We start from the raw sequence: 16,232 nt of genomic DNA on the forward strand, positions 1-16,232 counted from the left end.
AAACCAATTTTTTTTCTTTAAAATATACTTAAGTGGAGTGGGTGTAGCTCAGTGGTTGAGCTCCTGCTTTGCATGTATGAGGTCCCAGGTTCAATTCTGGTATCTCCTAAATAAACAATTAATTAAAAGTAAAATATACTTTAAAATGCCTTTTCATTCTCTTGGAAAGATAAAGATATGTTCTATGAAAACAAAGACTGGAAAAGGATATGGAAATTGAAAAGACTTTTTCTATTGAATTTGAAATGGTGGTAACATGGGTCCTCTATTTTGATTTCCATGATCATTTGGGGAATTAAAAAATTACAAAAAAAAAAAAAAAAGACTACGTTTTGATGACAACATAAAACTTGCCCCTGATATTGTGTTTTTCTTTTGTAACATATGGTGGTATACTGCGAACCAAGGATTTTTTTCCTTTTAAAGGAGAAGCTCAAAAATTTAACATGCTAGTTGGGGACAACTGTAACGGAGTCAGTGTTGGCTCCTCTTTGCCCCAGATGAGAACTTTCACACCACGAAGTAGTTTATACTAAGCTGTTAGGCTAACAAGATTTCCAAACGGTAGTAGCAATTGAGGCTTCTCATCAGTCCGGCGCAGCCGGGCGCTGAGCCCCCCATGCCTGTTTCGGGGTCCCCCCCCCCCCCCCCCGCTCTAGCGGCCTGCCCAGCCCTCCCAGCAGCTCCGCCGGCGCCCCCCAGCGCCAGGGGCAGGGTCTGCGCCCGCACCGCCTCCCTCCGAAGCCCTCGGCTGCAGGCGCCCTCCTCCCTTTGTGCACTTTTTCTTTTTCAAACTGAGGTCCCTGGAGAGCCGCACGCAGGTGAAAGAATTAACCCAGGGATAGCCCGCACCTCGCGCGGCTGCCCCGGGTGCTGCAGCTCAGAACCTGGACTCAGAGGAGGAGGGGCGGGGCCGGGGGCGGGCCGGGGGCGGGGCCGGGGCCGGGGCCGGGGCCGGGGCCGGGGGCGGGGCCGGGGGCGGGGCCGGGGCATGGAGCTGGCGCGGGGGCGGGGCCTAGGGGCGTGCTCGGGCGGGGCGGGGCGGGGCGGGGCGAGCGCGGCGTGCGCGCGAGGGCGGCCGGGAGCGCGCGGCTGAGGTGAAGGCTCCTCGCGCCGAGCCCGGGGCGTCCGGCCGGGGCAGGGCCCGCGGGCCGCGGGGCTCTCACCAGCAGGGAGGGGCGAGCCCGGGCGGCGTCTGGAGGCAGCGAGGCCCCCGGCCCCGCCGGCGAGGGGGCGTCTGGGGCTGGGCGCGGACCCCTTCCCCAGGGGCTCGCCCGGCGCTGCGAGGCCGCTCGGGGGCCCGGCGCGCGCGCGCGGGGCTCGGCCTGGAGCGCGGGGCCGGCGCCTTCCTGGGACCCGCGAGCGGGCGGAGGCCGGGAGCCGCCCGCCCTGTGGGAGGCCGAGGCCGGCTTCGTCACTTGGTCCCAGCCCGGGGCCCGCGGGGGCGGTCGGGGCTCCGCAGGTCCCTGGGGCGGAGAACTGAGCTGTAAACACGCGTGCTCCTGTGGCACAAATAGGAAGTCAGGCCGGGCCTCTGCCGCCCAAAAGGTTCCCCGGTCACCCGCCGGTTTAGTCAGCCTGGCGGCAGCTGTGTACGAAAGACCACCCGGGCGGACACCTGAGGAGGGCTGAGAGGGGAAACAGAGGCAGGGCCGAGAGAGGAGCAGGGGGAGCGGGGAGGGGTGAGGCTGGCAGCTGAGGGACCGGCGTGTGGGAAGTGTGAGGAAGTGAGAGCAGCAGGCTGGAGAGCGGCGGCAGGAGGAACAGGCGGCGGGAAGTTTGGGTTCCATTGAGTGCAAGGGAGTGACATGATTTAAGGTTTTAAAAGCTCACTCTGCCAGGAGTGGATCTGTAGTCAGCCAGCTGGGGAGAAGCATCAGATTCAAGACAGGACTTAGGAGGTAGCCTGGGCGGGACTTGGATTGTTTGGGGCTGAGGCGGTGACAGAGGAAGTGCTGGTGAGACGAGCCGTGGTAATGGGATTTTCTAAGATGGGCGCCAGCACAGCACCTGGCCCCTGGGCAGGGGTGAACAACTGTGCAGAAGAGATGGACTGCACACACGCAAGCCCACACCCCAGACCCCGCCCTGGGCAGTACCCAGAAGTCGGCAGAGCTTGTGGCTCTGCTTTCACTTCCTCCATTCCCAGCCCAGGCCCCAGGAGACCAACTGGCTTGCTCAGAAGTTGAGACCACTGGCCTCCATATCAGCAAGTTAGTGGGCGTTGCTATCACGGTCCCACTGACCCCTTCAGCTGACCCGAGGGCCACATACATACCTTCTTGGAGCCAGTGGCTAGCAGTGTCCCTTCCTCATGGGGGTCCACAGAGCCCCAGAGGGAGTAAGGACCCAGCAGTGCAGCTCTCTCTAGAGGAGAGCTCCAGCAAGGAGGCACATGCCTGGCTCAGGCCATGCCCCCCCCACCACCATTAATCTGAAAGGGACGGACTAGGAAGGTCCAAGGAGGGAAATTCCTGGAGCCCTGTGGTGGGCGAGCTGTTGGAGATCTTGAGGGTGTGTCTGGTTTCTGGAGTGGAGGGCCTGCCCCAAAGCAGGCCACCACCACGGCTACCTTAGCCTGGACTAGTTCCACCAACGCTCTTTCCCTCCCACCTTGGTCAAGGATCTGGGCCAGTGGCCTCCAGGCTGTACGCATCCTGTCACATGTCCTTCCTGTTTTCATTGCTCCCCTCTGAGGCTCCTGGGTGGGTACAGTGAAGGACACTAGGGACCAGCCCCCAAGTCTAACCCCTCTTCTGCCCCAGGACATCAGACCACACGCGTTGAATAAATAATGTCTCATAAACTAGGTTACTGCAGGAAAATGACAGACCTGGGCCCAGGAGGTGACAATGAGGATGGAGAAATATATATTTAAGATATATTTTGAAAGTGAAAGGGACAGTGGTTGCTGATGAATGATGTAACCTTTGTACTACCATATTGAGCTCTTTTTTCTTGTTAATTTTGTGTTTCTCACAAGGTCCGGGGAGAGAAGTACGTCATATTTTTTGTGGGCAGACGCTAAAGTATATCTCTGTATATGTTGGATAATAGTAGAAATTGAAGGAACTTGAAAGAAATCATATAGATATCACGTAAGTCAATGAGCAAACCATGTAAGTCAGATGCTAAAGAGTAAAAATTTGGAGAATCCATTTAAAAGTTAGTTGGAACAGAAGCGGACAAAACACGCAGCAAATGGACACAGAGAGCAGACAGCTAAGGGGGTGGTGGGAAGGGGAGAGAAATTTTTAAAAAAATTAGTTGGGCAGGGTTTTTACACAAAATCCAACTTCTGAATAATTCTCTCTAACCTCAAGTGACTGGCACTTGATATGTTCTTAATAAATATTTGTTGCTTGGACAGATGAATTGGTCACAGTTTGTTAAGTATTTTAAAGAGTGGAATTGCATAGTGAGTGAACCAGATCACAGCAGGCTAGAAAAATGAGTAGGAGGGAGCGGAGGGGTCTAAAGTGATTGGGTGCCTCCCTCCCAAATGGGAGGTCTCAGGTTTGATTTCCAGTGCTTCCAAAAAAAAAAAAAAAAAAAAAAGAATGAGTAGGAAACTTAACATGCTCACCCTCCCAATTGTTTCTTCCGGCACCAAAAGGTCTTTGAATATATTGAGGGGCTTGCAGCAGCTAGGCACTTTGTGTACATAATTACTAATTTTCGCAACTGTTCAAGGTAGTGGTATCCACGTTTTATGGATGAGAAAATTATAGCTGAATATGTCAAAGTGCCCAGTTACAAGCTAGGGTTCTGGGATTCAAAATTATGTTGGACTAACTCCACTGCCTCCCCAAAACTCTGAAGTCCTCAGACGTGTCCTGGAACCAAAGCCTCTGGATGAGGGCGTTCACAAGAGTTTTAGAAAAGGAAATCTGCTAGTTTGTTGTGGCTTACAATTTCCACTACAGTAAAACCTTTCATAATGATGATAATGAGATACAAGCTGCTGTTTTATTCATTTAATATCTGAGGACTAGCTATGTGCAAGGTAGCACTGGAATACATTAAAATATGTTAGCCACTGCCTCCATATTAAATTTTTTTAATATTGGAATTTTTAATGAATTATTTCAGTTATTTAGTTTATACACCTAAATTATATTTTCTAAAATGCAGATTAAAGAATGGAAAACTCCATTGCTTCGAAGACCTTCACCGCTCTTTCAGATCTGCATCCGAATATGGCTAACATGGTAGATACTGTGGTTTGGGTGCTCTCTAATGAAAGCTCATGCGTAATATTACCTACATCAGTGTTACTGATTCACCCGGCACCTGCTGTGTAACTGACAAGTGTGCAGAGACTCACTGCATTCACGTGATTGTTAGATAGGAAGTATCTCTACGCTTCTTTGTCTTGACACCAGCAAAATGAAAATTAATCTTTCTTTTGACTGTAGGGTAAGAGATACAACTGTAGATCTAACTAGCAATTGCTCAAGAAGATTAAAATTTTATTTGTATCATTTTAGTTCTCTATTAAATATCTGCTCAAATTAACCAAGTTATGGACTTACATGCTTGCCGTTCCTGCTTTTATGACATGAATATACCCAGCAAGTATATTTATAAAATGATTATGTGAAAAATTTTGGGGAAGGATTGTGAGGGAATTCAATAATTTCTAATATCCCAAGACTGTTAGTTATTTAAAAGATATCTGGGTGGAATTGTCTTGTAAGGTGAAGGACTTAGTGTAAAGCAGTTCCTTTACCCCGATACCTTTCTTGCCCTTGAGCAGTGTGTTATGTCATGTACACTGGGCTTTTGCAAGCCAGATCTCTGAAAAAGTGGGGTAAATTTTAGGTAACTTCAGTAATTTGCAACTCAAAGTTTATTAATGTTAAAAATTATTGTTGTTGTAGTTTTCCTTGAAAGGTAAACCTATTTGCTTAATTGCCTCTTTAGTTGGAAAATTTAATCACCATTTCCATTAGTTTTGTTTTTCCAACAAAATTCAGTAAGCCCTGCATGCATAGGAAATTAAATAATATCAGTGTGTCTAAATGCAGTAAGGAAGCTAACAGCTCAGCTAGGATGTGGTAGTCCTAAAAGGTGGACTATATTTTAAATGTAACAGATTATTGCAGGGTTAAAATCACTTGTTAGAATAAGTAATATAAATTTAGGTTATCCTTTCAGAAGAGCTAGTTGTTTTTATTTTTTAACACACTTTTAATTTTTCTTGGGTAGGCACTAAAGAGAACTTTAACATTTTGTGGTGATGTTGATATCTCTAAGGTTTCAGATCTAGGACGTTTTAATCGATTATTACAATTTATCAGCAGCAATGTACAAGTTTTGTCACAATCTAATTTATATTATTGTCCAGCATGCTTGGCTTAAGAAGCTAAACAATTTTATGTGGATTGTTCCAAAACCCCATATAAAAGAAAGCTTTGAAGACCATGGCAAATTAAATTGCATTAGAAATGTGCTTTGAATGAATTCAGTAAGGATTGATAGCATAGCTCAGTTACTGCGCTCCACCTAGTGATTGAAAATAAAGTAGAAACATACTAATATTAAATGATGATATTTGAAATAGGAGTTAACTGTCTTATTACTTTGTTCTATTCCTTGTGGAATTGAACATTTATGAAGTTCTTTTAGATGTTGGTCTGGAGTAAATACATTTAAATGGTTCCTAGTCAAAAATGTTTGTTAGCACCAGTAAAATATAACAGGTCCATGAAATTAAATTTACTGTCTACATCTGTGTTTAATATTGGTCTTCTATAACCTTTTTGTTTTGCAGAAAATAATCGGGATAGTTATTGGAAAAACAGATGTCAAAGGCTTTCCAGACAGAAAAAGCTGAGTTCTCTTTAACTCTTTGCTTCATTTTTTTCATAAACTGTGACTTATGAGTACAACAAAGTATATTTAAGTGATTAAATTTTTCATGCCTTTTTAACAACTTAAGAGCAATGGCTGTGTTCTCTAGGGTAAGGTAAAGTACTCGCTTCAAGGCCATGTGTGAGAGGACATTAAAATAATGTTTAATGATTTTATTTGCTGTTTTCAAACGTAATTTTAATGTCTTTGCTCAATGCCAAAATTGCTAGTTAAAATGGTCAAGGCATTGACTTCGGTCAGCGTGTTTACTGAACACATTCACTGTGAAGTCTTGTGGATTGGAAGATAAGAGAAACTGTGGTCTCATACCACCATCAGCGCTTGCAGTGTCCGAGGTATGGACGCTGTAGCTGGATTGGGCTCACTTATTCCCTGAGAGATCTGAACTCAAGTACTCCATGTCTGACCTGCACACGTCTATGAAATGGGGACAAATAGAGCTGGTGTGAAAATTACACGAGCTCATACTTGTAAGGGCCTCATACATGGCTCAGAGTAAGAAGCCTGAGCCGGCTACCACTTTCAGTCTAGAAGGAGACAAGTACGCTTGTCAATCACAAAATCAATAATCAATTAAAAGACCAAAAGTGAGGAGGAGAAGTTTTCTGAGCAGGGAAGTGTGATGGTGGAGCAGTGTCCTAGGGAGGTGGCAGTGGGACAGCAGTGTCTGTGTACGTACACAGCCAGATAGCCGAGGGAAAGCATTGCCTTCCGTTTGTGTAAAACACAAAGCCAATGTTTTGGCTTTAGTGGTTCTTACAGTGTTGCTTGAACTGTACAAGACTTTTGGGACTATGGAAACATAATCCAAGGCTGAAATTTTGTTTTTTAAATCAACTCAGGGGGAAGCGGATTTGGCTCAACTGATAGAGCATCCACTTACCACATGGGAGGCCTAGGGTTCAAACCCAGGGTCTCCTGACCCATGTGGTAAGCTGGCCCACGTGTAGCGCTGATGTGCACAAGGAGTGCTGTGCCACTCAGGGGTGTCCCCTGCATAGGGGAGCCCCACGTGCAAGGAGTACACCCCCTGTGGAGAGCCACCCCGCATGAAAAAGTACAGCCTGCCCAGGAATGGCGCCACACGCACGGAGAGCTGACGCAGCAAGATGACGCAACAAAGAGATACAGAATCCCAGTGCTGCTGACAAGAATACAAGCAGACACAGAAGAACACTCAGTGAATGGACACAGAGAGCAGACAATTGGAAGGGGGAAGGGGAGAGAAATTAAAAAATAAATCTTAAAAAAAAAAATCAACTCAGGGAAGTGGATGTGGCTCTATTGATAGAGCTTCCGCCTATCATATGGGAGGACCTGGGTTCGATCCCTGGGGCCTCCTGGTAAAAAAGAAGAGAAGGCATGCCCATGCAACAAGTCAGTGCCTGTGCGAGTACCCACGTGGTGAGCCAGTGCCCATGCAAGTGAGTCACACAGCAAGATGATGACGCATCAAAAGAGACAAGAGGAGAGTTAAGGTGAAGTGCAGCAGAGACCAGGAACTAAGGTGACACAATTGACAGGGAACCTCTCTGCCCATCAGAGGTCCCCAGGATCGAATCCCGGTGAATCCTAGAGGAGAGAAAATGAGAAGACAACACAGACAGCAAAAACAGCAGGGCGGGAGGAGGGGAAGGGGGAGAAATAAAAAATAATCTTTAAAAAATAAAATCAGCTCACCTTCAGGGAGCAGATGAGGCTCAGTGGTTGAGCACCTGCTTCCCATATACAGGGTCTAGGTTCAATCCCTGGTACTTCCTAAAAAATAATAATTATCAACTCACCTTCAAAATTTTGTAGCTGACATGCAAAGATACAATAGAGATTGCCAAAGCTGGCAGTTAACTACTATTAGCTTTAAAGGTGTTAATGCCTTTTTATCGAAGGTTACAGTGTGTTTCCGTTTAGCAGAAGTAAATCAGAGCTTTGGCTAACCAGATTCACTTACTAATAATCTTGGTAGAGTTTGCTGAAATTACCTGAGTAATTGTGGCTGTGTTAATGACTCACACTAACATTACGTATGAACCATAGGTGAGTGGTAGGTATTGCCATCCTTATTTTCTTTCATATTAATAGTTGAGCTAGATGACAAGGATGTCATCTCCTACCCTGTGCGCCACTACATATTCCTTTCTGTATCTGCTTTACTTCAGTGTCATCAGTTAGATCAGAAATACCATTTGAACTGTTTGAGAATCTGTAGAACTTCCTGTTTTCTAAGCTCTAAAAGCCTTAACTTAAAATACATGAATTAGAAAAAAGTCATTAGTAAAATATTTACTAAAACTACAACATGAAATACAATTTTTACACATCAGATAGTGTGGGGAGGAGAAACAGTTCTCTATTCTTTGACTTCTTTTTAAGATGATGTGTACAGTGTACTTTTTTTGGGAGAAGATATACTTACTGACTTAAAAATATTACACATAACATTAATATGTTTTTCATTAAAAATTTAGAACAGTATAGAAAGTCATAGAGTTGAAAAGTAAAATTCCCCCTTCCATCTCCCATTCTTCCTATCCCACTGCCCTCCTCAAAGGTAAACACTAACAGCTATAATTTGCACATGTATTTAGATTGTAACACTTTTTTAATTAGCAAAAAGCTATAATAAAGAAATTTCCATTTTGAAATTAAAAAAACCTTGCTGACCCCTAGTGGTGTTCTTTTAATAGCACACAATTTGATTTGAAATAATGTAGATCTGAATTACAGCTGAGGATGAAACAGTAACAGTGAGAGAGAGACGGAGACTTGAAGCTAGTATCTGGATGGTTCAGCTTGCATATCATTTCCCTCCAAATACACAGATAACAGGGAAGACAACAGCGGGGCTGACAGTAATGTGAGTTCTCTACGTTGGCAGCTTGTTACTACTTGACTCTGAAATTCTCAAAAGCATAACATTATAGGATTTATATCTGAAATAATATTTTATAGCATTTTATTTGAGTGTTTTTTTATCATAGCAATAATCATATTTTCTCAAAGTTGAAATAAAACTTTTTCCATTTGAAAAATAAAAGTTTTGGTTTTCCCTTAGATATAGGATCAGAAAGATACACTTTCAGCTTTACCATTCGAGATTCACCAGCCCATTTTGTAAATGCAACATCCTGGGGAAATGAAAATTACATCAAATCGCTTTCTGACAGCTTTAGGGTTGGCGAGTGTGGTAAGTTGGCATTGATTCTTAAAGTGTATTATATACTGAGGGACTCAAAATAAGACACAGTTCATATCTGTAAAGATCCTTAACAGAAAAAATGTCAGGTGTTACGGGTATAATGCCAGGCCTTCAATATAATTACTTGAAACATACACAAACATGATAGGCAAACACTTTTACCATCTTTGATTTATTTCCTATTTCAAGTTGCATCAACCCCTATTGGTACTGTAATACTTTATTTGTAAACCTATAATAGGGCCCCTGAATAGATTTTGATAAAAAGTTGATATTTGAATTTTTCTGTAGCTTCCCCCCACTCCAGTGTCTCTCTGACAGCACAGTATAGTACAGTAGAAAGAATGAAGACTTTGAAAACAGGTGTTTTTGTTTTTTTCCTGTGTTTTTGTCTCCTAGCTCCTAAAACCAATACCACATGAAGGGTTGGCTTAACAACAGGAGTTTATTGGCTCATGGTTCAAGGACTAGGAGTCTTGCTTTCTCTTGGGGTGGTATCTTTTGGCTGGCCAGCAATTTCGGGGTTTCCTTGGCTTTTCTGTCACATGGTGATGCACATGGTGGCATCTCCTCCTTTCTCTTCTGGGTTCTGGTGACTTCCGGCTGCTCCTGAGGCCCCTCTCTCTGCGGCTTCCTGGAGGGCCTCTGGTAGTAGCTTTGAGACCCGTGCGATTTAGTTGGGCCACACCTTCACTGAAGTCGCCTCGCCAGAAGGCTCTAGTTACGAGGGGTTCACCCCACAGGACCGGGGTGGGACCTGAGCGTGCCTTTCATGGAGGACATGAGTCCACCCCAACACCCGGACTCAGGTCTCAGCGCCAACATTTATCTACACCGTGGCTCTGAGAAAATTTCTGACTTGTTGGCTCTCAGCTCTAAGTTATAACCTGTTAGGATCTTGTGAGAGTTAAATGAGAAAATGTGCCTAGTATTAAGCAGTGAACTTAATCACTCAATAGGTGACAGCTCTAACCTCGTAGAAGAAATTCAGGAAAGCACATGTACCATGGTAGAAAAAGAGAAAGGAGAGAACAAATGGAGTCATTGAGTCAGTACCTAGAACACAGGGTACCAGGGGCTGGGGGTGGGAGTCGGGAGTGGGGAGTTAGTGCTTGAACTGCAGAGATTTTTCCTATTTGGGGTAATTAATAGATGTGATGGTTGCACAACATTGTAAACATAATAGCTCTGAATTTTATATCTGAATGTGGTTAAAAGGGAAAATTTTTGCTTATATATATGTTACTAGAATAAATTTTTAAAATGCTATATGTCTGTACAACACAAAAAGTGAACCTTAATGTAAACCTTGGACTATAGGTGATAGTACAATTATAATAATATTCTTTCATCAATTGAAACAAATGTATCACATTAATGCAAGGTGCTAAAAAATAGGTTGGGTGGCTACATGGGAACTCAGTATTTTCTGCATGATTTTTCTGTAAGCCTAATCTTCTCTAAAAAAAAAAGAAAAGTATGATGCAGATGATTAAGCTATGCCTCCCTAGTTCTGGAGTATCAAGCAGCCAGTTACCCATAGCAATTATTTAACTCCTAATCATATATTGCCTTGTATTAGAAACGTTTTGGGATTATGTGTAGTATATCTCAAGTGAATAATAAGGTCATCACACGTAAGGTCTATGAAGGCAGCAGACTTTGCAAACATTAGATCCCAGTATAGGTAAAACATATTACTTGAATGAATGTCAAAATATTAGCCATAAAATGAGATAAAGATATTTTTAGTATTAAAATATATTACATAGGGATGGTTGTTGAGGATAAATGAGATATGGGATTTTATAAAAGCCAAAAGATGATGATGATTATAAATTTAAATAGGATGCTAGTGTTGTAAAATGATAAAATTACAGAATTTTAAATCAGAACAATATGGCTTCAAATTTTTAGCTCTACTTACTAGATATATAACATCAAGAAAATTATTTAACCTCTGTGAGCTCCAATTTCTTCATTTGTAAAATGGGGATAATCGTGGGATGGTTGCATAAGGAATTAATGAAATAGAGTACAAAAAGTTCTGATAAAGCCCACAAAGAAATCAAAACCCTAACATGTTAAGTTCACAAAGCTGTAAATGTGAAGCCAGGAAAAGTGCAACTGTTAACTGGGTAGAGAGTAATTCAAGAGTTTGTTTTATAGAAGGCATGTTGTAACCACACTGCATGTCCAGTATAACCAGTCAATAAAGCAATATGTTGGGTCATCTGTCGGGATTTAAACACAAGGCCAAGAAGTGTCCTCTGAGGTCAAGTTGCTGGGTGTACCCCAGGAATCCATTTCTCCTCGTGTCATGAGAAAATTAGTGTGGTGGAAATAGAGCACCAGCTCAGGTGATTAGAGGCATCATGAGCTACACTCGTTTTGAACTACTATGATTTATCCTGTTACTATTTTGTAACGGCATCATACTTTTCCCTGTTTTAGTGATAATTGAAAACCCCCTGGTCCAAAGAAAGGATATAGAAAGAGAAGAGAAATTCAGCCCTGCAACTCCTAGGTAAACACCTTTCTAGTGCAGACCTCGACCATCTTTGTCCTAGAATGATAATTTTGTGTGAGTCAGACCAGTCAAGAGCTTACAATTAGGTGCTGTATTTCAATATGAAAATTCAGAGTTTAATTCTTTTTTTAAAATTTACCTTTATTATGAAATAATTTACTTTGATATGGGGGCACATGAAAAAATGGCTTTGTTTTTAGTACTTTGGTTCTCACTTTTAGATTTGCAAAATGTTCACTCTAGTCATATTAAAATTGAATAATAATAAATCTTGGAAATGATCTAGTTTTGCATCAAGGTATAACTCTGCCCACACGCCTTGTTCTCTTAGGTCTGAATCAAGGGTTTGTGGGCAGGTTATTCGCTGAGGGCAGGCTCTCAGGGAACCAGTAAGGACAGGTGGGGGAGAGGCCTAGCCCAGAGGTGGCTCCAGCCAAGACCTAGCTCAGCCTGGTCCTAGGAGGGAGCTCTGGAGTGGGAGTGGCACCCCACTGAGGGGAGGGGGCTGGGCTTCGTGCCTGCCTGGTCGTTGGCTGTAGTATGCCTCCCTGGCGTGGAGGGCACAACCTTGAAGGCTTTCCTGGCTCAGAACAGTTAGCCAGAGAAGGACATAACTGTGACCCTGCACCAGCCTGGCAACGGGTGCTGGGCAGGACAGAGTCTCCACCGTGTGCGTGTCTGCCTCCAGGCCAGGGCTTCTGAACCTTTTTTGTTCCATGGACCCCTTTGCCAGTCAGGTGAAAACCACGGACCCCTTGCTAAGTCCACAGTCTGCTGTGTATTAGTTCATAAATATTTCACACCCGCACCAACACATCCCCACAAGAGTATTTTTTTTTTTAAATCTCAATTCAAGGTCACAGACTTCTGGTTAAGAGTCCGTGCTCTACGCTGACCCCTTCCCTCCTACTTTCCTGACCTCTTCAGGCATCATATTCTCAAGGCTTGTTTCTCTGCAGCCACACTGGCCTTCTTTCCGTTTCATGGACACCCCAGGCTCATTCTGCACTAAGAGGTTTTGTACTTCCTGCCTCTCTGCATAGTACCAGCTTCTGTCGCCCACAAAGTCCCAGCTTGAATGTCGCCTCCTCGGACCTTCCCCGTCTACTCTGCTTGTGGTAGCACTCTCAGCCACTTTCTAGACCGCCCTGTGTTGTCGTTGTCATTGCCCTGGCCGCTATCTAACATTATTGGGGTGTTTGTTGTCTGTTTCCTCTTCGTGTGTGGGCACGCCAGGAGAGCACAGGTCTCGCCACCTTGCTCACCACTGTTCCCCTGGTGTCTAGAATAGGGTCTGGCACATAACAGAGTCTCAGTAAGTATTTTTTGGAATGAATGAATGAATGAATAAATGGGGGGAAGAACATTCTTGGCAGAGGGAACAAATGTGAGACGTTTTTCACCTGAGAAAAGGTCAGTTTCATAAGCTAATGGTGTGACAAGGCTGGCCTAGAGGAGGAGGGTGGGGAAGCAACAGGAGAGGAAATGAGGGAAGCAGGCCCTTTGGAGAACTTGCCTGCCTCCCCTCATCCTTGGTGGAGTGGAGCCTGCGGGCCGTGGGCTGGTCCTGGTGGTGTAGGAAGCTGCTTGGGCTGCAGGCAGAGGGCAGACTGTAGGGGATACAGCTTAGTTAGGAACCTGGGTGAAATGTGTACAGTAAATAACTGAGGGAAAAGCGGGGGTGGGGGCTTGCTGGCTGCAGGGGCCAAGCCCCCCCAGTTTCGGTTCAGGTTGAGAGGCATTCTACACCCTGCTTCCTAAAGGCGCCATGGAGGACTAGGAGGCAGAGGCGCCGAGCACGGAGAGTCCCTGTCCTGAGCGCGTGGCCCTGTGTTTCCCCGGCCCCTAGTGTGGCGGAGTGCTCTTTTGCCTCTACTTTACAGCAGGAAGCTGAAGCTCAGGTTTGTCTTGGCCAAGGTCAGACAACTACTATGCTTAGTGAAAGTACATGTAAAACAAAAAAAATATTTTGCAACTTTTTCAGTGTATCTAAAAGTAAAACATATACATTTCTTAATGTAGCCTAAATTAACTGTGAATGTAGAATTGGTTTTCCATGTAAAAATTACTTGATATTAACTCATTTGTTTTTGAAATTTAGCGACTGTAAACTGTTGCTCAGTGAGAATCACTCAGTGGTAAAAGTTTGCCCTATCTATGACGTGGACACCAACTTACTTTCTTTGATCCATTTACCTGTCAAAGAGTCTCGTGATTATTATTCATTGGGTGACATTGTTGCCAATGGACAAAATCTTGATGGGAAGATTGTTAATGTGCTTGCAGCTGTGAGATCGGTAAGTTGAAACCAGAGAAAATTAAGTGCGATTGGGGGGCCACCCGGCACTTACTTTGGGTTTGGAAGGTAGTGATCATGACCAGCTGGAGCGCGTTTCCTCAGTATTTTGATCAGTAGTCCATTAAATTAATTCTAAAAAACGGTAATACTTATTATTAAAGGAAAAGTAGCTTTCTATTTGTGAATGAGTAGCAAAATTAAACCATGTTTTAATGCTGAATACAGCACATCACTCCTCTGGAAAGTGACCCACTAACCATCTGAAAGCGTTTCATACTTCAGTTGCTCAAAGATGCAAATGGAGAAGGTTGAGCTCATTGAGGGAGTGTGCCCCAGTCTGCACCCTGTTCTCAGGGCTGCCCTGGCGTGGAGGGGGGAGTAGGGGCTCCTGGAGAGGCGGAAGGCAGGGCTCATGGGTGCCCAGGGCCTGACTGCCTGCTGCACAGCATCGCTCTCCCTCCCACGCTGCTGTTGCAGCAGGCTCTGGGCTCTGGGCTTCGACAGACTCGAGGGGCTTGGCAAGGATTCAAAAGTAGAGTTTCCCAAGTAGAGTCTGTGAAGACAATGAAGGGTCAGAGGAGGGATGGTGGTCAAAAGACGGCGAAGGAAGTATGCTCCATTCTTCTTGTAGTTCACCTGAGTAAATACCATTGCTCTTCAGTATTAAATAACTGAAGGAGAGAGGGTGCCAATTGTCCCCCACGCAGGCCCACGGCGCAGAGCCCTTAGTGCTTCGTTTGCCACCCTTGTCCCGGCCTTGCCCCGGCCAACACCTGCCGTATCATGAGTGCACAATATAATTTAGGAGAGAGAATAAACACCCTTTGTGACAATCTTGAAAAATAGGAGAAATCATTTTTTGGGCAATTTTGGTTCAGTCTTACTTGAAGGCAAGATATGATCTCGCAGTTCCCCCACAGTTCTGTAAAACGTATTTACAGCACAGTGAGAATTTTCTAAAATTCAGTATAAATATAAGCAAAAACCTGTAACAGCCTATTCCACATGCACATACACACATACACACAAGAGTTTAACCACCTCTTGCACAGGGCTACATTACTTCTTTTTTTCAGTCCTTTTTGCCCATTTTGCTTCTAGCCCTTTTACATTTCCATTTCTCTGCATTCACTTTGTTTTTATTTTTTTTTAATTCCCTCTTTTTATTTTTTATTTATTTCTCTTCCCTCCCCCCTCCCCCCAGTTGTCTGCTCTCTGTGTCCATTCGCTGTGTGTTCTTCTGTGTCGGCTTGCATTCTTGTCAGCGGTACCAGGAAACTGTGTCTCTTTCTTGTTGCATCATCATGCTGCATCAGCTCTCCATGTGTGTGGTGCCACTCCTGGGTAGACTGTACTTTTTTCACGTGGGGCAGCTCTTCTTGCAGGGTGCACTCCTTGTGTGTGTGGCTCCCCTACATGGCGGACACCCCTGCATGGCACAGCACTCCTTGCACGCATCAGCACTGCATGTGGGCCAGCTCACCACATGGGCCAGGAGGCCCTGGATTTGAACCCTGGACCTACTATACGGGAGGTGGATGCTCTATCGGTTGAGCCAAATCCGCCTCCCTCTCTGCATTCACTTTAGACTGGCTCACTTCCTTCTCCTCTCTACTGTCTCTTCAGTTTAAAATTTCCTGTACCTCTGCACACCTCCCTCGTGCTCTGGCTCTCTTTCCCCAGAGCCTGCTCTCTTGGCACCTGCAAGCCTTTCTTCTGCTCCTGCCACAGAGCACAGTCCTGGGGAGGAGGGACAGAGCCAGTGGGTGACGGATGGCCTCACATGTGCTCGGAGCTGTTGCTGTGGCCTGTCGATGGCTGAGAACTCAGTGGAGGGACAGAAGGGTCCCCTGACTCCACCTCCACCTCTTTTGTTTCTTCAGGGGGTACAGGAATTGAACGCAGGACCTTGCACTTGGGAAGCAGGCATTCAAACACTGAGCTCATCTGCTCCCCCCCTTTTTTTCCACCACAACCTCTTTGATCCTTTTAGCACACAGTGTGGACAGCATCGGAGGGCAGTCAGAGTGCTTTGTGTATATCATCTCACCTGAGCCTCACCTGCTGACCCTGTGAAGGAGGCAGAGGAGGGCTCAGTACCGGTGCTGTGTCTGCGCTGACAGCTGAGGCACGTGGGCCCTGCCAGGCTCTGCGCAGAGCCAGGGGACACAGAGGTCAGCAGTGTGCTGTCGTGGGCCTTGTGTCCTGGCGTGCTGGAAAGACCTGGCAGCCTTGGTGTAAAATACGTATGTCTGGGTCTCTCTTCAGCCAGAAGTGTGTGTAACTCATGTCCAGCTGAACACACCTGGTTCAGAGATGGAAGATGCCCC

At 45.1% G+C, this 16,232-nt stretch overlaps 1 protein-coding gene across 1 annotated transcript in view; it reads left to right on the forward strand.

Moving 5' to 3' along the window:
• The first annotated feature begins 1,100 nt into the window (after positions 1 to 1,100).
• The window catches only part of MEIOB (meiosis specific with OB-fold), a 31,019-nt gene continuing 15,887 nt past the window's right edge, over positions 1,101 to 16,232 (forward strand). Inside the window, exons 1-6 of the mRNA XM_058286656.2 lie at positions 1,101 to 3,098; positions 4,135 to 4,211; positions 5,777 to 5,834; positions 8,930 to 9,061; positions 11,528 to 11,600; positions 13,705 to 13,900. Of these exons, the coding sequence (XP_058142639.1) occupies positions 4,143 to 4,211; positions 5,777 to 5,834; positions 8,930 to 9,061; positions 11,528 to 11,600; positions 13,705 to 13,900 (528 nt within the window). The 5' untranslated portion in view covers positions 1,101 to 3,098; positions 4,135 to 4,142. The remainder of the gene's footprint in view (positions 3,099 to 4,134; positions 4,212 to 5,776; positions 5,835 to 8,929; positions 9,062 to 11,527; positions 11,601 to 13,704; positions 13,901 to 16,232) is intronic.

Source organism: Dasypus novemcinctus, chromosome 23, assembly GCF_030445035.2.
Source record: "Dasypus novemcinctus isolate mDasNov1 chromosome 23, mDasNov1.1.hap2, whole genome shotgun sequence".
NCBI classification, from domain to species: domain Eukaryota; kingdom Metazoa; phylum Chordata; class Mammalia; order Cingulata; family Dasypodidae; genus Dasypus; species Dasypus novemcinctus.